We start from the raw sequence: 26,681 nt of genomic DNA, 5'->3' as shown, positions 1-26,681 counted from the left end.
CCATAAGCTATTGAAAACTCATCAGTGAGCCACACCGTTACACAGGATGAACATCGACACTGTCAGTCCCACATACACTGCTCCTTTAAATATTCAGGAGAGCAATAAATGTATATCAATCAGCAGCTTAATATAGTCCCCAACACAATGCACTATTTGACACATTTGACATTTGACAAAAGCTACAATTTGTTTTTAGAAATTATTTAGCATTTAAAGAAAAAATAATCTATATATGTGTGAAACATTTTTGCATTAAGTCAGTAGAAACCAAAGGGCTTGAGTGCCACATACAGGGTAGGGATGTAAAGGAATGTTGTGAGACAGACTTATACATTTTTGGTCTTTTCAAGGGATTTGTTAACATTAAGTAAAAATACAGAATAATAACAACAGGCTTACACTCAAAATCTAATGGTATCTAGCCATGCACACAGTTTTTTTGTTTTTTTGTTTGCTGAGGCCCTAAGATATTCATCTCTTAGATTTCTGCCTCCACCCAAGTGCAATAAAGGTTAAATAAACTTAATTTAATTTTCCCACAGTTTTGTAAAATTCCATTTAGAAAATTTGTCAGCTTCAAGTGTCCTTGTTATCTTGCCAAGGTCCTTGTTATCAAAGCACGCGGTCAACAGTTTAAACAGGGACTCTTTGTTTGGTAAGTAGTTGTACTGTTGAAAATTCCCTTCACTTCTATTTTGTTAGGGGGTGGTGACAGAAGTCTTAGAGGCAAATTTCTCAAAATCTGGCCAAAAATGTCTGCATGGCTGGATCCCATTAGAGGTAAGTGAGAAAATATGTTCTTTGTCATTTGGATGAACTGACATGCCGTTATTCTGCAGACTCCAACCAATCACTACAGCAACTGATTCCACTAATTAGTTCACCTCTTTCTGCTCAAAGTTGTGCTAATCAGTGAGGAGCTGTAATGGTGGAGTGAAAACCTGCAGAGTCTTGGCTGAAAACCACAGAAACAAAAGGACAAGATATGGATAGAAAGAGGCAGAGAAGTGGCACGGTAATAGAAACAGACAAGGAGAGGAAGGTGTTCATTATTAAAGAGTGGAGGGAAAATGATTGGCTGGGGGTATAAGACTGACGGAGAAGAAAAAAAAGTATGAGAGAATGATTAATGGTGGGAGTGATCAAGACCAAAGGTCCACTTCAAATCATGGCTGCCATGGTAACCTCTCCTTCCTATGCACTGATTGGAGAGCAGAGCACAATATGGGGGAAAAGAAACCATTTATCAAGACTTCCCCTATACTGCATTGTACAAGAGACTGATTAGGAAAGGTGACTTCTGACAGCAGCATAAACCTTTACAGCGGAGGCTTTGCTTGTTACAAATTGATGCCTGTTTATGATCTTTCTATCTGCATTCTTATAAAAGTATGTTTGAGTATGTATGAACATGTTTCAATTGTTTTGTTTCCAATCAGTGTACCAACTTTTCCCTCCCGAAAGTTCAATAAAAATGAGGGTGCACAAAGGAAAAAAAAGGTAACAAGGCCGCTCGATTGCACCACACGGCTAAAGGCAGCATGGCAGACAGGAGAAGCCCAGTGAGACAGAGCGAGAAAGTCAGACCAGATTAACAGAGCGCTAAGAGATAAAAGGGAGAACATTGAGACATCAAGTGCAGGCTCAGACCTCAGATAGAGAGACAACATCAAAGGCAGAATATTCAGGTCTCATGCCACATTATGAAGAATATATGAGCAGAAAGGGAAGGAGATCGAGAGAAAGAAAAGAGAGAATAAATGAGAGAGTGCAAGGGTTATCAGCTGTATCAGACACAGATCCATACACTTACCAGGCTCAAAGATGAGCAGAACCAGTGAGGTGTATGACACACTTAAGACTTTAGATGCAGTAAGGTGAAGACTTACTCTTCTAGGTCGAGATTATGACTTCACTATCACTGCTATCATTAATACCGCTATTGTTACTTCCAAAGTAGAGTAGCATGTTCTTTAAGTTTTGACTTTTGCTCAACAAAAAAATGGTGAATTAACTTTAACTTTCTGTTACTAATTACTTCTTGTTTAATTGGTTCCTTTGGCCATTATTTCACAAAATGCAATTGCTGATAAGAATATAAAAAGGCAAAACTATCTATTGGTTTGCTCAAGTCTATATTAAGATAATACTTTTAATATACTTTTATTATACTTTTAAATACTTTTTTAAATTATTTAGACAAATCATTTTCTTCTTTTGCCTCTGTCTGTAGTGATTTAAACGGACTATTTTGCCTCAGTCCAGTGCCAGATAATTAAGACAATCACAACAAAGTATATGAATGTCAATTAAGTAAGGATGGGCAACAAAATTACATGTAAAATAATTAAGTGGATGTTCAAAGCAATTAACTGTGTGCCACAGTTACAACAAAACCTTGAATAACCTGGATTTTTTTTTAAATTCCCAATTTGCTAGGATTCATTACTTTGGAAAACAAAATTTAGGAAAAGATTATTTCTTTTTTCTTTTGTTTGTGATCATTTTTTATGATTCGTGTGTTTTGTATTTTAGTTCAGACCAGTGTTTTCTGGTGAGTCTTTTACTTTTATTGTCTTTTATACAGCAATTATTTTAATCCAAATTTTCCCATACAGGAAGTAAAAGGAAAAGTATACTAAACCTTAACCATGAATACAATATAAGAGAACATGCCATGAATATATACACCATATACCACATACCAATGAAAGTCAATGAACTATCATAACGAATTATCGCCCAGCCGTACAATTCATTATTCATTGTTGCTGTGATTGACAACTTACCTGAAATCAATCTGAACTGCCTTGATGTAGAATGACTGGCAGTGCTGCAAATGTTACTACACAACAAACACTACTTCATCCAGGTCTTGTGACTATTATGAAGTTCTAGAGCTATTCCATAAGGCCTACCCGACACCTAACCAACCATTAACCATGGGGTCGTTTACCTTTCTTGGAGAAAAACTCTCGGCTGTACTTCCCGGCAGCGACCACTTTGCGTGGGACCTTCCCAAGGAGCTCCATGATCAGAGCGATGTGGTCTGCCCACCACCACATACATCACAGAGGGAACAGGCACGGTTCAGCATTACAGCATGCACACACACATCAACACGACAGGCTGTATGGGACTGACACACACTGCTGCCTTGGGGCACAGCATGGACACGCTCACAGAGTAATGGAACACCTTGAAGTGGTGGGGATTCGTTCTCACTGTTTTCAGTCACAAATTCAATCAGTGAATCCAATTTCCATCAAATTCAAATCATGGCGTCTCAACTTTCTTCTAGTGTCCATTTTTTGTCCACCTTAGATATCTGTGTGCCTCAGTCCCACCAGCTCTCTGTCCAGCGCTACCTCTTCTGTTGAAGAACTCCCGGGAATATTTTCCGGAGAGTGCAAAGTGCCTCGGAATACAGCCCAGCAGCTCTATGATGTGGGCTATGTGGTCTACGGAGGAGAGAGGGAGGTGGGAGGGAGGGAGGGAGGAAAGGGGGGGAGGAAAAAGGAACAAGGTTGCCAAAAAAAAAAATGCAGACAAAGAAAGACAGAGAAAGAAAGGGTAAGGACGAGGAAGAGAGGAATTAATTGAAGGAGGAGAGATGAAAGTAAAATGTAAGGAAACAGGGAAGGGAAGAGACAGGTTGAGAAAAGAGGGGAAAGGAAGGAAAAAAAGAGACAGTCACAGACAGTAAAGGAGAAAAATCCATGTTAGTGAGCTGTGCCCCCACAGCAGAGGTGATGGAATGATATGTTTAGACTTGTGACATGTATTCAGATGCAGAATTGCAGATCGTTAGATTTTCAATTAGGCCTCAATGGCGGGAGATCAAAGGTGTCTCCCTGTGAATCAGGATGTCAGGACAAAACTGACACTGGCTTATTGCCTGTGCAAAACACGCAGAATTGGGTTAACTGTGTGCCACATGCGATGAGAAAAATAACACAATGAGCTAGCTGAGATCAAAGATGTGTGGGGGATGAAGAGATCAAGAAGTTAAATGAAGATGAGGGTGCACAGTTTGGAAATGTGTTGTATTTCACAAGACGGAGTAAAGAGAATAAGTGAGGTTAATGACGGGAGTCTACATGCAAATATAGGGACTGTAATGTAACATGTGACCGGAATATAGATACACATATACTCACAGGACAACTGGCTCATGTTGCTCTTAAGCTTAATCCATTAAATGTTTCCATTTGCTGTTATGCAGCAAAAGTCCAGATACTGAGCACAGTTACGGGAGCTGTGTGAGATCTCTGTGTATCTATAACATTTGAGCAATTCAGGTTCAGGTGTACAGGGGGTGAAAATGAGTGGAGGCATAGCAGCAGAATTAAAGGACAGGATTTACAGTTGACAGTGGATAGGGGGATTTGGGGAGAGGGATGGCTAGTTTTAACTAAGCTCACTCTAGGCCGTTGTATTTAAAAACACAATTAGGATTGATCTATTACAGTTTTTGTCCATTGTCCAGATGCATTGTAAGAAACAATAGCCCCACTTTTGAGAATAGGTGACACACTTGCAAAACAACAAACACATGCTTAAATTTGTGTTGTGTTCTCAAAACTTTTACAAAATCACATACTGGTGTTGCAACCCAAAGTGATTATTAATCTTTGGGTTTTCCACAAGAAAGAAGAACATTCTTCCTTTTCAGCAGAGTTGATCACAGAGAGTGATACACAAAACTGAAAACTAAATAAAAATAAAAAAAAACTAATTTATTTTGTGTACTGTATTTATGCTGCTAGTATTTTTGTTTGGGGAACGAGCTTGGGAATATTGTGAGCATTAGACTCCATGGTGCAATCATTAAAAGTTAAGCAAATGCATTTAAAGTGGTGATAAATGCATCACTTCCTTTGTGATGTTAGGGCACAGTTAGCAGAAATGTACTGTATCTTAACAATGGAGAAAATCTGCAAAGCGAGTTGAGGTTAAATAGCGCAAAAACACGAATCGTCACATGAAAATACATTCAATGTTTAATAAGAACAGTTTCGTTAAACATTTAAGACACTTTGCTTTGGCATTCCCATGGTATATTGATCACTTTTCCTAATTTTACTAGTTATTTTTCATCTTCAAGTCAATATCCCAAATATAATAAGCCTACAGTCCACAACTATATACATCATACATATAACAAATGGCAAGTTTTCTATGTTTCCATATTTGGAAATTAAATTTTACATGTGTAGAATCGTAATTTTAAATACTCACCCTCATCACGGGAGTAGTCTTCTCCAGAGTGGGGCTCAAACAGGTAATCTCCAGTTGCCAGCTCAAACGCCTGCACGAGAAGCAGTACAATACTTGAGTCTATACTGAGTGTGTATGATTAATTAAAAAATGAATAGTTTATGTATGTAATGCACTGTATATACAATATGTATGTATTCTCCTCACCATGCAGGCAGTACTCCAGATATCTGCAGGAGTGCTGTAACCGGCTCCTATCAGGACTTCAATGGAACGGTACTGTCTCGTCTGGATGTCCTCTGTAAAGTGCTTGTGCTGGAGAGGAGAGGAGAGGAGAGGAGAAGAGAAGAGAGGAGAGGAGAGGAGAGGAGAGGAGAGGAGAGGTTTATGTAAGTTTGTATACAAATTGTCAGTGGCAATTGTCAAACAAAATTCTCTAAATCTCTTTTATTGTTTTTAAAATTAAGAACGAAATGAGACAAAAGTTTTTGTTTAATCAAATCTCATTTATCTTTTGTCTTTCATCATGTAACCTTGTGCCATTCTGCTTCCCATTTAGGAATTGCCTGCAAATTGACCCTGAGCAGGGGGCAACAAACACAAAATATTGAACAGGAATATTTTCATTATTGTTACACTTTTTCTTCTTCTTCTCCTCCTCCTCCAAAGGATACTCTCCTTTCAAACATCTGGACTTCAGAAGCTGTGAGACCCACAGTAACCACACCTCCCAGATAGTACTGTTATGACTGTATTTATGTTTTTGTTAATAACTCCCCATAAAACCCTCCAGGCCAGACAGATTATCTGACATAGCCCATGTCTATATCCAAATAAAACAATTTCTGCAAAACATGTGAAACCAACCTTTACAAACTACAGGAACTAAGAGTTTGAATGTCAATAATTATTCAAATAAATGACTATTTTGCCCCTGCGGTGGTGCCTGCCTGTGACCCACTGGTTGCAGCTAAATCCCATCAGGTTTTTAAACCAAATGTAAAAAGCCTTCAACCTTGTGTATTAAAAAAATATTCTTCAAATCACATAATATCAAATTCCAGACACTGTGTCTTACCACCCAACAGGCATTTCCGAGATCAGCAATTTTGACTCGAATAGACTCAGCGTTGCGTGGGTCTAATGGGTTGATCAGCAGGTCTGCAGCTCTGGCCCTGACTGAGAGGGAACAGAGCGAGAGAATAAAGGGTTAATGCATAGAATAAGTCGAAAATAAGAACAGTTCACACACTCTAATGTCCTAATAGACATTTATTCTAGACCAGGGACTCTTCGGCTTTTTTAAACAAGGAATCCAAATAAGAGAAATTTAGCCTTGGACTCTCCAGGCCTCGTGTCATATGAGAACCCACTGCAAGTATCATGACATGTATTCAGAGTGTTATTGAACTGGAAAACAGACTTGAAATTAATAACTTGGTTGAGAAAATGTGTCGATAAAACAAGGTTCATCTTATTATCTCACAATGTGTTTGTACCTGCTGAGACATGTTTTCAAACTTATCAAACTGTGGACCTTTTACCATTATGTTTTTTTCTGTTCTTTATCCATTCAAGTTACAGCAAAATTTCATTTTCAATGGAGACCTGGTAAAAGCTGGCAGAAGAATTCAGGCCGCTTAAAATCATTTGTTGATCAAAGCTGATTTAAAAATTACAGATGAATAGAATCGATAGGTGGTATCCAATCGATATTGTGCCGCGTCCATATTTTAAAACATATTTTTGTGTATATGTTTTTATAAATGTATCTTTTTGTACAATTGAATATGACTGAATATGAAACCCTAAACTGTTTGATATTAAATAAACTAAAATACATTATCATGTAAATAATCACAGGAATAAACTGTGTAGTGTCTAAATAAACCTATAAAATTATAAAAAAAAAAAAAAAAATGAACTCATATGAAATGTTATTTCATCATTTTTAATCATTCCTATTAAAACATTTCACATTTATCTATATAATTTTCTAATGAAAAAATGTTTTATATTAAAGTGCCATTATGAAATAAAAACTGACACTAAATATCTAATACAATACAATACTAATACAAAAATGTCTAAAATTCCTATTATGAAAATAGAAATTGTGACATAATATTTCACAATTTATTGGTTCATTTATATATTTAACGTGATTATTTATTTTATACTCAACACTTTGGGGCTCCATAATGTTTTGATGAAGTATGTAAATCTGTAATTATGTGTGAATACATAGTAACATAATACTAATAATAAACTTAAAAATAAACTATATAGCACTTAACAAAGTTACAAAGCAAATAAAATCAGGGATCATAAAACACCAGCGAATTAAATAAAGTTAAATAAAAGAATATATATATAATGAGTAGAAGTGCGATGATAAAACCCAGCAACATATAAAACATTCGACAGTAGACAGTATAACCATGTCTCACCTTTGGGGGTGTCTCCCGTACTCGAGGATGACACAGTACGACTGCGGTCAGCAGCGGGGCTGTTGGGCGACGGTCCTGCTCCGATGTCTGCCGTCCCAACTGGCATGGGGTTTCCCGGCTCAGGATCAAGGGGCAAGTCAGGGAAGAGGGGCATCGTGCCCAGATGGCGTTCGCTGGAGCCGTTGGTCAACCCCGGTTCACACAGCTCGCCATTATACATCTCATAACCAGAGCTGAGAGAGTTGTCCCTGTCTGTGTAGCTGAGCTCAGACTCCACCAGGGGGCAGAGGAGGGGCTCGGGGGTGGGCGAGGGGGGCGGAGGGGTGCCAGGGTTCGGTTTCAGTCCCTCAGAACCCAACAATACGTGACCGTTGGTTTTGGCCAAATTGGTTTTGTTGTTGTGGGGTTTGATAGGGGACGTGTGTTCTGTGACGAGGTCAGTGGTCGTGTCGTCATCATCGTCTTCCTCATCCTCATCCTCCTCATCCTCCTCCTCCTCCTCCTCCTCCTCCTCCTCCTCCTCGTCCTCCTCATCCTCCCCCTGCTCCTGCTCCTTTGATTCCTCCTCTTCCACCACTGCCTCCTTCTCTGTTTTTCTCTCACTCTTTGGCTCCTCTGTTGCATTCTCCTCTCTTTCAGTCTCTTTTTCCTCCTCCCCTTCCTCCTCCTCCTCTTCTTCCTCTTCCTCCTGCTCTACCTTCTCCTCCGCCTCCTCTTCCTCATTCTCATCCTCTGTCCCTTTCAATGCCGCCTCTTCCTCCTCCTCCTCCTCCTCCTCCTCCTCCTCCCCCTCCTCTTCCTCCACATCTGCTTGTGTTGGCTCTCCACTACCTTCCTCCGAGGTGGGAGGAATGGGGGCTTCTTTTTCAGCGACAGGTGTGGGATCGTCGTCGTCTTCCTCCTCCTCGTCGGGGTCGTCATCAGTGATGTGGGGTACCTCGCTCTGCTCCTGGGGAGGTGCTGCGCCTAACATGGAGAGAGATAAGGAAAAACAGTTAAGAGAGGAAGTGAGTGGGAAGGAGATATAAGCGCAATCAAAGACAGTGTAGGCAGAGAGGAAAACAGCATGAGAAGCGAATAAAGATGAGAGAGGAGGTAAAGGAGAGAATACAAGAATGAAAGAGACAGAAGGTGGAGAGACAGAGGGTGGAGGAGGGAGACGGAGAGACACTGTGTTGTTTTTTTTTTTTTGTGTGTGTGTTTTTTTGTGAATCAGCCTAGCCTCCCATACACAGTGGGTCTAGTGTGGGATGAGCTGTTGGAGCCAATCCACCTCCTATTCATTCACAGAGAGACTGCACAAAGCTGCATACACGTACTCACACGCTCACTCATGCTGCAGATCTGTAAAAGCCACTGCTTTGATTTGGAAAAAAAAAATCATCTTTCTGATTGTTGACAACCTGAATACAGTAAAAAAAAAAGTACAAGCTAACCTACATATGTTGATCACTTTTCCTTCACAGTGGATCTCACTTGAATTAAAAGCTTCAACCAACATTCTGCGAGAACACGTGATCAGGCTGAGCCGATGTTTGCTTTATCTTAAATCAAAGGGTATGCATAAGAAGTTATTGTACACCACTGTTTAAATTAATGATAAATGCCTCAGCCTCAAGAGGGTTAAATGAACTAAAAAGAACAAACTAGTGCCTGTCAGTGAATGCAAAGTGCAAGAAGTCGAGTCAAAGACAGGATTCAACCAAAATGGGCTTCCTAAGGCTGAAACCGCCACTTTTCACCTTAAGCTTCCAATAGAAAAGATTTTAAATCTTCACAGTGTTAATCTGATAATCAGACTGAATTGCCAACTTGTCTCGCTGAAGCTGAGACAAAACAGCTAAAGTTCAGACAAAGTTGAGTCCAGTTCTGCTAAACAAATCAAAGCTGAGGTGGTGACTCAGAGGTCGGAAACAACGCCGTAAGGAGGAAATATAGCAAATTCACTGAAAATGGCAGTTTTAGTTTTCTGTGTCTATACAACAGCATAAAAGTAAAATAGATGTGACAGGAAATGTCAAAAAGCCAAAGGCTCATGAAGTGCCCAACTCCAATTTCAGTTTGTACTAAACTGTATTCTTGGCAGGGTGAACAACCTTCTGAACCGGGATTTAGACCAAACAAGAAACAGAACATGATGATAATAAAACATGTACATGAAACACTTGCGTGAAGGCCAATAAAAACAGCACTAGAGTCTTCAGTCCTACTGTAGAATCATTCAGATACATGTTGCAGTGCCAAATACTGGGTAAATCCACAGGACTTCATTTTAAATTCTAATTAGAAAATAAAAAAAAAAAACCAAAACAAATATGCCAGGTTTAATCCTGGGAATAAATGTGTATAAAATAATGTCCAGGACATTTTGTGGCATGTGATTTCAATGAAGCTCTGGAAAAGTGTTTCCCAACTTGGAGGTTGGGGTCATCAAACGAAAGGAATAAGAGAAAAACTTTTTTTTTTCTGAATCTTTTTTCTTGTGAAATACAGGATACTTTTTTCTAGCCTGAATCTGAATTGTTGTTTGATTTTCACTGAAACTAGGGTTATTTTAAGGGGTCCGAAGCCTCCCGAGCATGACGGCAGTATGGTGATGCACAATATGTACTGGACACTACACTGTACAGTGTAGAGAAAAATCTCTTCAAGAGAAATTTAAGGGGATCATGTGATTTCAGTTCACTCAGTCTGAAGGATTCCCACAGACGAGCACAGTGGCACTGATCATTCTTCAAATAAATTATTATCAATTATCAAATCATCTGCCTCGTGTATTTAACATATTAGAGAAAACTCAGGATCACATGACTCACACGTATGATTAGTCAACCTAATGGGCCTCTCCCTCTCTCCTCCCTCCTCCTCCTCGTCTTCCCCGTCCTCCTCATCATCGTCATCCTCGTCGCTCTCTCCCAGGGCCATGCTTGGACCCGGTGGCGGTGGCTGCAGCGGCGAGGACCGGTTGTGTTCGAGCGCCCCTTTCTCCCCCCCTTCTTTGGCTCTCTCTTCCTTCTTCTCGGCCTCTCTCTCCAGGGCTTCAATCTCCAGCATCCGCCTCTCCAGCAGCTCTGCCTGCCGCTTCTGTTTCTTCTTCAGCTTCTTCTTCTTGTTCTTGGAGATCTTCCCCACCTGAGAGACAAACACAGGGCAGAAGAGGGAGAGGGAGAGTCACAAGCGAGGCAAAAAAACAAAAGCATGAAAAAGAGGCATTTAAGGAATAAAAGGTTTTGATACTTATTTGAATGGTAGGATATGATTTGTCAACTAAAACTTCCACTGTATGTTGATAGAATATTTGTACATTTTAAATAGAGCATATCATTGCTGTCCAATGAAAACCATGCAGCTCAAAATTTGGTAATTTTGAATTTTCCAGCTAAACCAAAGGATAAAAGATTCCTTTATGGCTCCAGAAAATTCTTCTACTTCTGAAAGGCACCCAAAACCTGGTTGTTCATCTGCTTGTTACTCTGATAGAGTTGTGCATGAACACACATTTTCTGAGAGACTTCATGAGAGATTTCTGTATTTGTTTTTGCTCTTCTCACTTGTTTGAAGTGGCTGGGATTCAGTTCGAAAAAGGTGAAGTCTAATTCTTTCCTGCACCAATCAGGATTTAGAAACATCTGAATCACCTTCTGCCGAGAGCTGTGGGGCTGTTTGCTTATGTTGCTAGACTACTGTCAATCAAATTCAATCAAACCACACCCACGCAGTCCTGATGACACATTTAAGCTGAGTTTTGGAAGTGATAAACTTAATAAACAATAACAAAGGACATCTTTTTATTTGATTAGAGATAGTTAATGTTACAGAAACAGTAGATTAAAGCAGAAAACCTGAAAACAGGGCCATATCTCTTCTTTTTTAGCTTGGAGATACATAGTTTTCACAGGACAACAACTATATGTTTTGTCATAGTTAATTTTCATAAAATTTGTCTGATAGGGAAATGGAAAAAGAAACTGCATGTAATACAATATTCTTGACGTTCTATGTACTATTCAAAAAAATGCTAATTAGGCATTGTGAGTATTTATACATTTTAATATTGTGGTGCACTCAGTATCTTCCCTGTCTCCCTAGCAATTGTGACAAACACATCGAACAGTTTGAAAGGCTCTACAGGCATCTGTCTTGTTTTTCACTTTTGTGTTTCTGTGTCTGCGTGCGTGTTTATGTTTGTGTGTGTTTGCGTTTCTCTTATTTCATACTCACATCTGTTGTACTCACCGGTTTGAGCTGAGGGGCTGTGCTAACTGACAGACAGAAAGAAAAACAACAACAATCAGGGGCTTCAAAGTCTCACCGACGTCAATGCGTCATACAACGGAGTTCAACACTACGTTCAATATCCTACTCTCCTGGATGATAAATCATTAGGTTATGTATTCTCTCTCCCATTAAAGACTTGATACATACAGAATCCATAGGTGAGGTGAGAAATTTGCAAACAAATGAAGAAATAGATCTTCACGCTTTTTCCAGATCCATTATATTAATTATTATTCTTCTCAGACCACTTTCACTTGAATCAAGAAACCTCAAAAGAGTAACAGTAGAGTGATAATTAAAGGTCCCACATTGTATAAAGGTAGATGTCCATGTCTTTTTTTTTATTATAAAGCAGGTCAAGGTTCTATATTAATACTGTGGAAGTATCAAAGTTCTCAGTCCACAGAGAAATGCACACAGCCTGTATTCAGACACTGAGCCTTAAAACGAGCCGTGAGGACTTCTGTAACTTTGTGATGTCACAACAAAGCAATCAGCCCACCATCCAACCTTGCAGGGTTTGGTTTCCCTGAGTGTTAAACTGCAATCAGCTTTGATCAGTCTGAAAACAGTGAGGCAATCAGAAGAGAGGCTCAGAGCCTCCTCTCTTCTGATTGGCTTACCGAGCTCTCGTTACTACAGCTCCAAAGAGAAGCCTGAGAGTAGAGAAACTACACTGAGATGGTTTTTTGTAGGCTACTAAAAACCACAAATATATCTTCTTATATAGATATCAAAACTTCCAATAAAACACTGTAAAAGTGTAAAATATTGGACCTTTAATATAAATATAAGTCCTGTCCATTTCCAAACATATTTTCTGACCAAAAATGATCAGTCTTTAATATATATGTATGTATATATATGTACAATCACAGATACGGTGGTGCACAAAAACATTTTGACTGATTGATTGATTTTAGTGTCAACTACAGCACTCCCGATGTTCCAGTTTAGCAGCTCAGCTTTTCTGTTCACCAAAAATCTTCCTGAATAAGCTCATTTTAATCCAAACATCCCAAAATATGTTACCTTTGAGGCTTCAGTCTTGTTTATATTGTCTTCTCAAACAGTAAAAGCATATATTAAAAGACATTTTGCTATTAACCACCTCTGCTCTTGTGTTTATGACAAAACATTTTATTCATTTTGTCTCTTCAGTCACAGACATATTTGAACCCCTCTCTTTTGACAGTTGAAGGTTTTGTGCCTGACTTTAATTGTGTAGAAATGTAAGAAGTATAATTGGTGACCCTAAGGCTCAAAAACACTTTATTGGCTGATGCAAGCAATTGACAGCTCATAAGAGGAGGATGGGGAGGGGTTCACGAAGGGGACAGGGTTCATGTCGAGTTCGTCAAGACTGTTCTTTAAGAACTTGATTTGTTTCAGTGGCAGAACTTGGCGACAGGAGATGAAAAGACGAGAAAATGTGTGTGTAGTATAAAAAAAAAAAAGAATAAAAAAAAAAGGCAAGTAGCGAGAAGCACAAAAGGCTTCTGTGAGAATCCTTTTTCTTTACCGCGCATTTCAATATTAAACATGATCGTTTAGAGGGAAAAAAAAATGTATTACAGTACTGATGACTCATAATTTATTCCATTTATTATAAACACAGATTTCAAATCAAATATGTTTACCAGCTACATGCATTATAAGCCTCTCCTTTCTCTAAATTTAGATGAAAAAGCTTAGCACCAAACCAGCAGACTTCACTGCATACTGGGTTTTTGCGGAGCTATGCTGCTGCCAACATTTCTACTTTTTATCTTTATTTCACTTTTGGAATTTGGAAGCAAAGTTTGGGAGAAAACCTTCATAAATAATCAAAAAAATGGAAAAACAAGTGTGCATTCCAGTTGGATGCTCAACCTCAAACATCAAATCAGTTCAGAAGTGGAAAAAGGTGACACACCAACAGAGAAAAAATGCCTGTACAACCTCATATTTTAGTAGAATATCCCAGTTGAAAAAGTGGAAATGTTTCACCAGATTGCCTGTCAGTCTTTTGCAGGGGTTCTACTTACTTTGTTACCCCCACCTGGGTTTTACGGAGGTTATGTGCCAGAGTGTTTCTTGTTTTGGATTGTGTTACCTGTGAACACAGCCAGGCACCCTGTTTCCCCCCCTGTTTCCAGCTAAGGTAAGATAACCAGTTGCAGCTTCATATTCATCTAACAGACATGACAATGATAACTCTCAGCAAGAAAACAAATGTCAAATTATGCCTTTAAAATATATTAAACACGAGTGTTGGTGTGTCCCTACCTGCTGATCCGGACGGCGGCGGGGCTCCAGCTTTCTGCCATTCGGTTGCCTCCATCGCCATGCGCCTGACAAAAGCATCATCTACACACATCAGGATGTTCTCTGGCTTTATGTCCGTGTGGATGATTTTACACTTTGTGTGGAGGTAGTCCAGACCCTGCAGGACCTACAAACACAATCAGATAAACAGACACAATTTTATTACAGAAACGCACACTTCTTGTTTAATCGTAGATGGCCTGCTCAGTTCGTATTCTTCACTCTCCTTCTCAGAGACAAATTAGCCATTCCTCCGATGCTTGCCATTCTGTGAGGGCAGAGAGGAAAGGCTGTTGATGTTTTTGTTTCACTGTTTCTCTCATTTGTTTCTGTCCAGAGGCTTTGAGATTGAAGCGGAAAAACACTCTCATTTAATTTCTACTCATCTTCGGCTCGTCTTTTGAGCAGCGAGAGGCTGGCAGTCGCTGAAATAGCTCAGCGAGTTCACATGCTCATCAGGTGGCTGAGGGGAAAATGCCTGAAAGTCCTGCGTCTTATTAGGAAGGCAGTGGTACTGAAGTGTGAAGTGTGAAGTGCACAATGCCATGCACTGTATTAGAAGGTCTTAGCACTGTGCTTTCTTGAGTCTGTCCTCTACTCTTAACATGTATTTCTTTATTTCTTTATCCACCTTTTTCTTCCTCTCTTTTCTCCTAGTCTTTCAAAGTCCATCTCTAAGCAAGCAAATGTTTTCTTAACCTCCAAGGAATTATAGATAGAAATACTTTATGTCTCTGTACTACAGTGCACATGCCTGTTTCATGAAACACAAACCTACTTTTTCTAATTCCTAATTCTCAAAGATAAAGTAAAATAAAGTATCACTGCTTCTCAGAAGAAGTGGAATACTACCAACTATGTAGGTGTATCTGTTTTTTTTCTTTTTTTAAATAAATCCTGTCAAAAACATCAGCTCAACCATTTGACATAGCTACTGTAATGTCAAATGATCTGCCACATTGATTCCCATGTTTAAATGGTTCTTATATCAGAAGAGAGACGGTTAATAAACACACCATGGACTCCTTTAAGCATTTAGCATTTTGTAACTTCTATTTGGAGAGTACCATATTATGACAGTTTGTTCGCCTGCTATTTATTGAAGTGACTCACCCCTTCACATGTTTGACATGACAAATACAGCACAGTCAGTGAAGTTGCCAGTATATGATATTTTTCTATTCTGTGTAAAACACACTGAGTGCGTTATATCTTTATTAATATTACCAATGTAAAAATATCATCCTGAAGTAAGAATGCAACTCCATTCATGTAATAAATATGTCACCTAGTTTGACCTCTAATGCACCGTCACTCTTATGAAAATCTGTGTGATTTTACAAATACTGGACTGCAGTGGTTAGATCCATAATTTATCCAGATTTTGTGTGTGTGTGTGTGTGTGTGTGTGTGTGTGTGTGTGTGTGTGTTACTCCTCACCTGTCTGATGATGCTCTTGACACACGGCAACGGCAGACCTTGGTAGTTGGATTTAATAATCCACTTCAGCAGGTGGTGACCCAACACCTCAAACACCATACACACATCTGGGATGGAGAGTCAAGGACTCACATTATCATATCGCTGTCACTCAAACATACATATAAAACTCACAAAAGCGCAGCCACACACCCCCACACACACACACACACACACACACACACACACACTTGATCAGGATACGTATGCCGTTGACTCCAGATATCTTGAAGTCATCTATCAGCTGGACTACCATGTCCTTGTTGGGGTCGATGGGGTCACTCTCTCTCACCTGAGAGACAAGAGGACAATGAGATGAAGCAAACTCGGGAGAGGAGAGGGAGCGAGAAGAAGAGAGCTGAGAAAAGGATGAAGACAACAGAGATGGAAGTGGGAGATGAGGATGCTGAAAAACTGATTCAAAGATGACTCTCCTCTGCACACACCATCCAAGATAAATGACCAGCGTATTGTCGGTGTTTCTTATTAACAGAAAGACAAACAGGGAGAGATGCAAGGTTCAAGAAGGGGAAGCGAGGAGGTAGAGAAGAAGGCAAGAAAAGAGGAGAGGACAGAAGGAGGGAAGGGATATGGAAGGATGAAGGATGCAAAAATGGAAGGGAGAAGGCAAAAGGAAAGACAAAGAAAAAAGGAACAAGCAAAAAAAGAGCAAAGGAAAATGAAACAGCAGAGAGTCAAACAGATTCAGATTCTCACACATCGCAGCAGTTTGATCTCGTCCAGGGCCGTCTCTGTGTAATGCTGGGCGCTCTTCACCACCTTCATCGCCACAAAGTTCTTCACTCTGTAAAGACACACACAAAGAGACATTATTCACATTTCATAGTGACTCACAAACCAATAGGCTGTTAAAGCAAGCAACGCTAATTACAGTAATGTGTCTATGTGAAAGACATGAAAATGGCACCTGAACTGGCCATTCACACTGCCAACACTGACGCTGGAAATGCAAATGTATGAGCTATGTGGCATTTTATCCCAAAGAACTAATGTCAACATTATGTAATGATATACCAGTGACACACAGCTTTGGCCTTATCATAGTCCACATATACACGTTTCCTAATTGACGGTATGCATGTGAGATATTTGTCACTGTATTGTGACTCTGTAATCTACTTGAGTGGCCCCATGTGATTATATCACAGTAACTCTAAGAACAAATACAACTGCTGCTGATTTTGCTGCAACAATTAGTTGATGAACCAATTTACCAAGAAATTATCAACAGTGATTTTGACAATCATTTCATCGTTAAAGTCAATTAGTCAAAATTAGTGAAAATGCAAAATGTTACTTTGTTTCCTCAAATGTGAAAACATGTTGCTTTTCTCTCAATATAAAATAAATATCTTTGTGTTTCAGACTGTGGCTCATAACAATTTGAAGACATCATATTGGGCTCAATGTTTCTCAACAATTTATAGACAAAAAAATGTTAATTATCTTTTACAGTTTGCTTTTAAAGCAAACCTCTGTCAACAACAAATAGGAAGCATTTTTGTAATATGCTGAATATATTAAGTGCAAAACACCAGCCAACATAACACATAAGACAATGTGACAGGAACAATACATTAACAGAATATGGTAAGTAATACAAATGAAAATCAATTAAAATTGATATGAATTCAAAGATAAAGGAAGAGAGAAAGAATTAAAAATGAAAACTGTTGTGAAAGATCTGAAATATATGACAGAAAGAAGAAGCAAGAAAAGACAAATGGAGAGTGAGAAAAATGATTCTATGTCGATATTGACATAGTGAATAAAACCAAGGGCCAGCATTTGTCAAGCACTGGGGCTAACTGTAAAGTAATACATCTCCAACTCACTAGTTTATGACCGCCATTAGTGTAATTGAGTTTGTGTGTGTATGTGTGTGTGAGTCGTTGAAAGGTGACACTGGGTTGATGACAGTGTCATCCATCCTCCCTGGTTGCCATGTAAACATAGAAACAACATCATAGTGCAAATGGACGGCTTTGGTGCTAGTACACGGTGGTCTGGGTTGCAACCGTTGTCGTGGTGACATGCCAGATCCTGTCAACAGGTGCATGTGTGGTTTATTTGATGTCGTGTGTGTGTGTTTCTATGAGAGCAAGGTGAAGGGGACGACTACGTGCACCTTGAGTGCTTTTTCTGGGTCATGACGTGTTAGTGGTGAATGTGTATGTGCATGAAAGCGGCGTGAAGCAGAATTTAAAAGCCTATGCTGTACTGGCTGTACTATAAATGTGTATTTGTGTGTGTGTGTGTATGTGTGTGTGTGTGTGTGTGTGTGACTCACTGTATGTCCCAGCACAGCCATACGGTGGAGAAGTGGCCCCACCCCAACTTCCTGATCACATGGTACCTCCCATTGAACAAATCCCCGATCTTCACCGGATGGTACCCTCCTGAGAGAGATAAAGAGAGAGAGAGAGAGAGAGAGAGAGAGACAGAGAGAGACAGAAGATGAAGGTTACAGGCGACTGCGAGAGATAACCAGGCAATGACATGTAATCCATTAGTGAGTAACAAACAGAGGCAGAGCATGAGGCAGAGGGAGGGAGGTCAAACACACAGAACATGTGACAGGAGAGAAGTGTTTTACAACCGAAAAAGGAAGGAGCAGATGGAAAGTACAGCACAAACATTTCCAGTGGCAGGTATCTGCAGCATCAAGTGAAGTGACGATTAAGAGACTAAAAAATTTCTTGAACGTGTTGTGGAAAAAGTCGGAACTAGGACTGAATGACGTGCAAAATAAAAAATAAAAAAAATAAAAAATCACATTGCAATTGTGATGAGACACAATTTTAGCAGGAATGGTAATTCTTGCATTTCATTTTCACTGAAAAGAATAAAAATGATGATATGATTTCTTGCTGGGGACTGTGCCAAGCACGCAATTTATCTTACATCTGGAGAATATGATTTGTTGGTCAGGACATCTCCGTAGCACCACAATGCTTCAGTTATAATGGTATGTTGTGGAACATTTTTCCTTTATCAAATAATTGCAAAAGCAGTTTTATCAAAAACTAAACATTACTTCCTAAAGGTAGGATTTACAGTATTACACGCTCTTGTATTAGTCATTAGTTTTAACTATGTGTATCTAATAAATTGGCAAATGAATGTAAATCACAACTATTTTGATCAATTAATCACAGTATTTCTTAAGGTGAAAATGCCAAATATTTGCTGTTTCCAGCTTCTAAAACGTGAGAATTTGCAGATTATTTTATGATCAGAAACTATCGCCTTTGATTTTGAAAAATTATGATGGACATTTTTACACTCTTTTCTGGTATTTACAAGGCAACACGATTAAACGAGTAATGAAAATAATTGTTTGTTGCATCCTGAGTGAACAATGAGTGTTATTTACAACTGACCAAATATGACTTGTCTTTGATAAATGTGAGTAATACAGCGCTGCACGTGTGTAGCAGGTGAAACCCTTTCAACTCCAGTCCGGGATAAAAACATACTGTATCCTCAACTGTGCATTTTTGTACACACTGTGCCTCTGTCCTGGAAACATGAGTACAGTATATCACATTATATTATATTATATTATATTGTATTAACTCAGTCTTGACAAAATAAAATTGTTAAAAAGCACAAAGCCCCATGATTCTATCTAGCAAAAGAGATCTTGGTCTTAATGAGATTATTGATGAAGTTCTACATGGTTCTATTAGTGTAAACCATTTTAAGATCCTAACATCACTGTGGCAACAGTTGCTTATTTTATAACAGGACTGTTTACAAAACTGAACAGCGTGACTGAAAAGAAGGAAAGAAAAGAACATTTTTATTCCGCACATTTATCTGCAAGGTTCATTATCATTTAGAGTAACTCTGACTTTATGACAGCAAACATCCTAAAAGTTCCCTTTCAGAGGAAACCAGGGTCACGACTGTGATCATGGGGGATTAAGAACAGTAAATATTTCATTTTGTGTCTGACATTTTTGGGCTTGTGCACAAAAAAAGAAAGAACATGACAGAGACCGTACTGAAAGGCCACGCCATGAAAGTTTATGTATACAGGACATCAAAATTTACACTGTAACTTCAGTGGCAGCTTTATTTTTATTTTTATGCACACTTATATAGAAATTCATAGAATCAGAAATACAGTTTATCTAAGCAGTACTACTCACTGAAGTACACAGGTGCTGCTGAGCTACAGTGTATAGTCTTGTATACTGAACTAAAAAAAAAAAAAAAAAAAGTTCTGTAATTGTTTGTAATGTTGGAGCTGAATATGACGAACTGAACGAGACATCAAACTCCTCTTTGTTCTTGCCACAATGACACTTCCAGCTGGCAGAGAGAGGAGTGCAGCTTGCCAGGGTTACACACAGTTGTAGGTGTGTTTTATTGAACACAAACTTGGTAAGTTGTGTAGTTTCAAGTAAAATAGCACAGACACACAAGAAGAGTGGGCAGGCCAAGACTACCAAGCAGAAAACTACAAAGACTACTACCACTGCTACGACAGCGTATGCACTTCTGTGTAGTTACAGAGTTCATCATAAGGTTTTTAAAGTTCATAAAATGGCCATAAATAAATAAAAGAGAGAACAAATAAAAGGGTTTATGAATATAATCTTAAAAATCGACTGTTTTTAACAGGAAGCTGCAAAACACGTAGCAGTGGTTTGATTTTTCTCTTCTCTTTTAGTCTTTCATCTTACTCATGTGAGGTCTGACAGTGTGGCCGTGCTTCCTTCAAGATAACATCTGAAGAATCAGGTGTTTTCCTATACAATGAGATATAAACCAGCTACAAAAATGGATTCTTCGTGATGTATTATAGCATACGATTAAAATACATCATGGTATATTTGAACTGATCGAATATATATATAAATTTTTTTGAAGCTGTGTTATGATGAAAATGAACCTCTGAGCAGACAGTGCAGCCTTTGGCATCCTGAGCCTCTGCAGGAAACTAGTCTGCCGCTCCTCTCTGGCAACAGCCAAACAACCTTGAAATGCTGGTGTCACAACTACTGAGCGTCTCACACTGATGGCTAGAGCGACACCCCTGCAAATCCCGTCAGGATGGAGGGGGGAAAGAGGAGGAAATACAGACAGAGACAGACAGAGGAGACGGTGTGAGACAGGGCAGCCATTGTTGAGCCTTGGACGACAGATGTGGAGAGTGGAAGTAATGGGCTGGGACAGACTGGCTTCAGTGTGCGTGGTCTGTCTGTTTGTCTGTTTGTGTGTGTGCGTGTGTGTGCGTGTGTGTGTGTGTGTGGTTCTGACCTTTGCAGTAGTCTGCGGGGTCCTCCTGCTCCTCATCGTCGGAGCCCAGGATCTCCTCCTCCGGCTCTGGAGGCCCTGCCGGCTCAGGGGGAGGCGGAGGGGGTGGCGGGGGAGGAGGGGCACTCACTGGGGCTTTCTGCTGGGTCTCAGGCCTGCAAACACAAGAGTGGGATGAAAGTCAGGTAACCTCTCGGGTAACTTTCTCACAGGAAATCCCAGCTTGAACAATATACTTTGACATATTTGAAGATTTTCGAGCCGTGACTCACAGCGAGCGCGACTGTAGACTGGGCTTTAAGAGCAGATGACTAATACCAAAATAATGACTTGCAATATTTCGCTATATATATATAAATGTCATCTCTTCAAGTGTGTGCTGCTGACTGGCATCATTAACAGTGATTCATCCGGTGCTGAGTTCATGAAAGCTTTTACATTTGTTGTTCTGAACACTTTGTGTCAGACAGGTCTTTTCTACAGAGAAAAAAAAGGCTCAGGAGTGACGTGCTGCATATCTTTGTTTGGAATAAATAAAAGATGAACTACAGCTGGCATGACCATCAATATCTAATGTTGCTGAACAAATAAAGAATAACATGCAAAAACTGCCCAAAAAACAAAGACTCAGACGTCCTCTGCACAGTAATATATCATATATCATGAAAATGAAAGTGTGAAATATAAACAATTAAGAAGAGGCCAATTGAACCCAGCTAACTGATATCTATTCAAGCATTTTCTAGAAGAGGAAGACCAAGTCCACTCACAGACCATGCTTAGTTAAATATCTATTAGTTTTAAGTTGGTCTGGAACTAAGCTTTTTTTTAAAATGTACAACAAGCCCCTTCTTCATTTTCTGCACAATAAAATCAACAAGTCATGTCTGGAAAGTGCAGCGCTAAAGATTTAGCCAAGAACAAGCAAAATCAAAAAGGATCTCGCCACATCCACAACCACTTCTCAAACATGATGGATATTCCTGCGTTGCCTACAGTAAGTAAGCAAACCATAAGAGAGAGAGGTCTTGTTAGTGATCATAGCCAGGCACAGTAAAATGAATAGCAAAATTAAATATGTGATAATTACCACACTACTGTCTCAATACCAGTCCTAACCTTGAAGTAGTAACATTGATTTTGATTATTTCATTGTGTTACAACAAGGAATGTTATCTAAGGTATTTACGTTTTCAGGAACTTAAGATCAAATGCTGTGACATATTTGAAAAAGACTCAACAAGTTGACATTCATCATAACAATTGCGAGACAATGTGAGAAATTTGTGATAACAAATCTAAATGGAGTCAGAAAAAGTCCAAAATATAACTGCAGCTGGTTCATGGGCTGATATTGTTTGCAGCTCAGAGACAGTCAGGTTGAACTAATCCACACCCACCCGTCACCTCAGACATGAATCAGCAGAAACATGGACACCATCCAAAATCAGACAGAAAACAACTTCTTATCCTGGAAAAATGTGGAACAAAACAATTTGTTTATTGTAAAAACAATAGCGATCTTGATTGCGGTATCCAAGCTGAATGGCGTTCAGTGGAGGCGCATACCTCCACCGAGGCCAAACATTTTCTTCATTCAACAACATCTTCCAGATAATAATCTGGATCTGGTGGAAGAAAATGATCCAGATTATGATCTGGATCTGCACCCAACTGTACAAACTCATAGATCTCAACACCATAGATATGTCTGATTTTTTTACATCAAAATTAAGGCATTATTCCCTGAGAAATCTCGCAAATTTAAGGTAAGCGATAAAAAAAATTCCTCGATCCATCCCATTAACCTTATCAACACCAAATTTCATGGATTCTTCCCTGTCCTCTGTCCCTCCCCTCCCCTCCCCCATCCTTCATGCAAATTGGTTCAGTACTTTTTGCGTAACCTTGCAGACAAACAAACAAACCAACAGACATGCTGATACGTGAAAATATAACCCCCTTGGCGGAGGTAATAATAAACAGAATATCTACAATGACAGATCAATGCATTGATTTGACTTGATCAGGGTTCATCTCAGTGGTCGACCCTTTCACTTCACAGCCTCGTTCCACTTCCTTGCCCTTGTCTAAAATGGAACTGATCCCGTGAGAGGGAAAACATTAAATAGGCTGCAGAGAACAGACTGCCTCCTTCTTCAAGCCTGGCTACACTTTAGCATTTAGCTGGCTCTCTTATCCAGGGTGACTTACAATGATTGATCAGGCAGGGCATTCAGTGTTTTGCTTTAGGACGTTGCCATAGCACTCATGGCTATTTGTGGAGAACTTGGGAACATGTCTGTAACGTTTCTGTTTTGGGAGGATCCCACCGAACCTCTACAACATCCTGGTCCCACCACCGCTGTGCTACTTGTGTCAGGACACTGCAAACTACTGTATGGCACTTTGGAACTTAAGAAAACACACGCAGAGAGACACAGACTAACACATGCACAGCATTAAAAAAAAACAAAAAACAAAACACATTCACTGACTTGGCAACACACAGAGTATGCAGTATAATGAAACACGCTGCAAACACAGCCAACACAACCAAATACAGAAACTCACTAAAGCTGACTACCTTGAAGCTGTATTCTTAATTTGCATTGGATTGGGCACTCAGGGCCACCATACATTTTCTTAACAAGTCACTGTACCATGAGTTTAAGTACACACTACCTGAATAGTGCGGCACTGGAACAATGTTGTACAACAAATTCTTTCACATTTATCGTTTTTGGAAAATAAAACTTGAAGGATATTTTCACAGTGATATTATTTCTTTTACCTCAGCTGAGTTACCGCATATCAAGCCTGTAATATATGGACTCGATGTACAGTAAAACAACATGTGGTCTTCTTGGGGGGTGAGAATATAGCTCTCAAATTCATTCATTCAAGGAAAAAGATCGAAGTATACAATCAATCAAACATTTCCGTATAATGACTCCATCTTCACCTCCTGCTCTCCGTCTGTTTCAACTCCTGTGTGTCTCTGCAAGACTGAATCAGACAACTCTCTGTGGAAGCTGAGCCTAAGAGAGTTTGACAAGCGCTTCTTATTCAGCGTCACATCACAGCACCGGCAACATGATCAAAAGCTAAATTAGGACAGAAAAAATATAAACACATGAACACACAAAGCCAGGGCTTGTGAGCTAATATTTAATTGTGGTCACAGGCGCAGACACATGATGGAGGCTCTTGGTGCGTTCCCATGGCAACTGCAGAGCAAAAATGGGGAGGGTGGTGGTGGTGGTGGTGGGGGGGGATCCAGGACACAAAGTGTTAACGTGGTGGCAAGGCCAACACACACATACAGACACATGCAAGCAATGGTTCTTCCAGTGCAGCAGCTAAGGACAGAAGATAACTTGGCACTGAGATTTAATTTCTATTTTACAATTTACGCGGCGCGCACACACACACACGCGCGCGCACGCGCAGGCAGGCAGGCAGGCAGGCAGCAGAGGGCTGTGTCCTTGCAGTAGGATGCTGCTTCTTTACCAAAGCAGTCACGTAGGGTGTCATACATCACGTCTATAAGCTCAGTGCTTTTATACGGCTCATCTTGCCATTGGCTGTACGAACACTTAGCCCCCCCATAACTTTCTGGACACAAGCCGAGCAGCAAAAACATTAAGATAGCAGCGACGCCACAGTCTGAAAGACAGGCAGAGGAGAGACGGTGACAGAATAAAGAGGAATCGAGCGGGCGAACAGACAGAAAACAGAAAGCAAGAGGTGGAGATAAAGAGGAATGAGGCAGAGCAAGACTCCGAATCAGAGAGGTGGGCACGAAAGAAAAAGGAAGTCAGATACAGAGAGAAATAGAACCCAACAACCAAAGAGAGAGGCAGAAACGGAAGCAGGGAGACGGACAGACATAGAGAGACAGGTAAGAGACATACAGAAAAAGAAAACATTCAGCGGACAGAAAGAGACGGAGACAAACAGAGAGAGAGAGACAGAGACAAATATGAGTAGAGACAGAGAAAAATAGAGAGGGGGAAAGACAGAAAGAGAGCAGCAGACTGACAAGCAGAGAGAGCAGTCAGAACAAAACAGAGACACAGGCAGAGAAAAACAGAAAGAGCAGACAGAAAAAAACAGAAACAGAGAACGAGGCTTCCCAGAGGAGAGACAGGCAGAGAAAAAAAAAAAAAATGAACAGAACGAACACAATCAGGGAGGAAAACCTGACAAGACAAAGAGCTCTTGCAAGATTTGCCTCATCTTAAATCTATCAGTACATTCGACACACAAAACCTTTATACACAAAGCTGCACGTGGGAAGATGCTTTGATCAACATGAATCGATCCGCACTGATAAATGCTGTGCGCCATTCCACCTTAGATTACACCAACGAACAGGTGGAGGTGGAGAGAGCATTAGTGCTGAGCAAGTGGAAAACACCAGTATGAACAAACAGGAGGCTGAAACCAGCTCACCCTGTTTTTTTTTTTTTTTATCTTATTTTAAAGATGCAAATCACCTCATGGATCCATATGGATTATGTTACTTAGTTATTCATTCACTCTGTAACATCTGGGTTAGCGGCTCCAAAATAAAAAGAGTTATTTGTACCAATTTGTTTTATATCAGGTTTCTAATTTGTACAACTATAATAATAACCACTAGAATCAGTATTTCAACTCAGTGACTCTAAAATGTGCTGCTGAGGAGTGAACAGTGTCCAGGGTTGCATTCTAACCAATCAGCAGTGATTAATTCCTCCCTCCGGTCAAAGGTGAACTAATCAATTTTCTCCACTAATTGGCACTAATTTGCACACTCAGAGCAGCAATTTCCTCCTCAACCAGAGGGTGTATTTCTACTACCTCTCCTATACACAGCAACTAACCTGTTTTGATCTGTCGCCATTTTTGTTTTTTGCAGATTAGTCTGCTGGTATACACTGATTTTTATGGCAAATTAACAGTATGAAAATCTGCGAACTTTGTTGAGTAAGATAAAAACAGAAATTGTAGATATGGATGATGCACATAAATCGAGTTGGCTGTTCATATATACATTTAAATTTGCCATTTATCGATGAGGAAACATCCCTCTGTCAGGATGAGGTTCAGGCTCATAAAATGTTGGTGTTTCTCCTGCTATTAATTTGATGTTATTCACATACATACGCTTCTTGTGTTATGTTTAACAAACAGCAGTGCCTTGTCACTGTAATCTTGTGTGTAGGGCCAATGTTTGTTTTTGATGACATGGAAATAAAAACTAATTAATTAGCTAACTTTATTAAAAGTGTTGAGGCACAAGTGAACCAGAAAGGCCACAATCAGAACAACGGATTACAGAATGTTTGTACTGAAAATGGTATTCAACTAAAATGTTTGCATGACTTTCAAAAAAAAGATCAGTGGGTACATGATATTAAGCAAAGCCTTTTATTTCTAAGTCTGGTGCCTTTTCTCTTAGTGCAGTGTGTGTGTGTGTGTGTGTGTGTGTGTGTGTGTGTGTGTGTGTGTGTGTGTGTGTTGTAGTGGAATACCGTAAAGGTTTACAAGAATGAATCTAACAGATGATCACTGTCATTTTCCTCATTGCAGACATACCAGTCCACTTGTTATGTCGCTGGCAGGACAAAATGAACCGAGAGCTCTCTCTGGGTGTGTCTAATGGAA

The 26,681-nt window shown here is 39.7% G+C and overlaps 1 protein-coding gene across 1 annotated transcript in view; it reads right to left on the bottom strand.

The window, feature by feature from the left end:
* The window catches only part of srpk2 (SRSF protein kinase 2), a 46,840-nt gene that overhangs the window by 442 nt on the left and 19,717 nt on the right, over positions 1-26,681 (bottom strand). The window contains exons 2-14 of the mRNA XM_022755948.1: positions 21,030-21,181; positions 18,049-18,157; positions 16,455-16,542; positions 15,942-16,029; positions 15,699-15,805; positions 14,220-14,385; positions 11,895-11,935; positions 10,490-10,805; positions 7,674-8,639; positions 6,302-6,402; positions 5,431-5,538; positions 5,245-5,314; positions 2,960-3,052 (exon numbers count right to left, since the gene is read on the bottom strand). Of these exons, the coding sequence (XP_022611669.1) occupies positions 2,960-3,052; positions 5,245-5,314; positions 5,431-5,538; positions 6,302-6,402; positions 7,674-8,639; positions 10,490-10,805; positions 11,895-11,935; positions 14,220-14,385; positions 15,699-15,805; positions 15,942-16,029; positions 16,455-16,542; positions 18,049-18,157; positions 21,030-21,181 (2,405 nt within the window). The remainder of the gene's footprint in view (positions 1-2,959; positions 3,053-5,244; positions 5,315-5,430; positions 5,539-6,301; positions 6,403-7,673; positions 8,640-10,489; positions 10,806-11,894; positions 11,936-14,219; positions 14,386-15,698; positions 15,806-15,941; positions 16,030-16,454; positions 16,543-18,048; positions 18,158-21,029; positions 21,182-26,681) is intronic.

Source organism: Seriola dumerili, unplaced genomic scaffold (assembly GCF_002260705.1).
Source record: "Seriola dumerili isolate Sdu_G_001 unplaced genomic scaffold, Sdu_1.0 BDQW01000242.1, whole genome shotgun sequence".
Taxonomy (NCBI): domain Eukaryota; kingdom Metazoa; phylum Chordata; class Actinopteri; order Carangiformes; family Carangidae; genus Seriola; species Seriola dumerili.
This window is presented reverse-complemented; position numbering and strand designations above follow the sequence as displayed.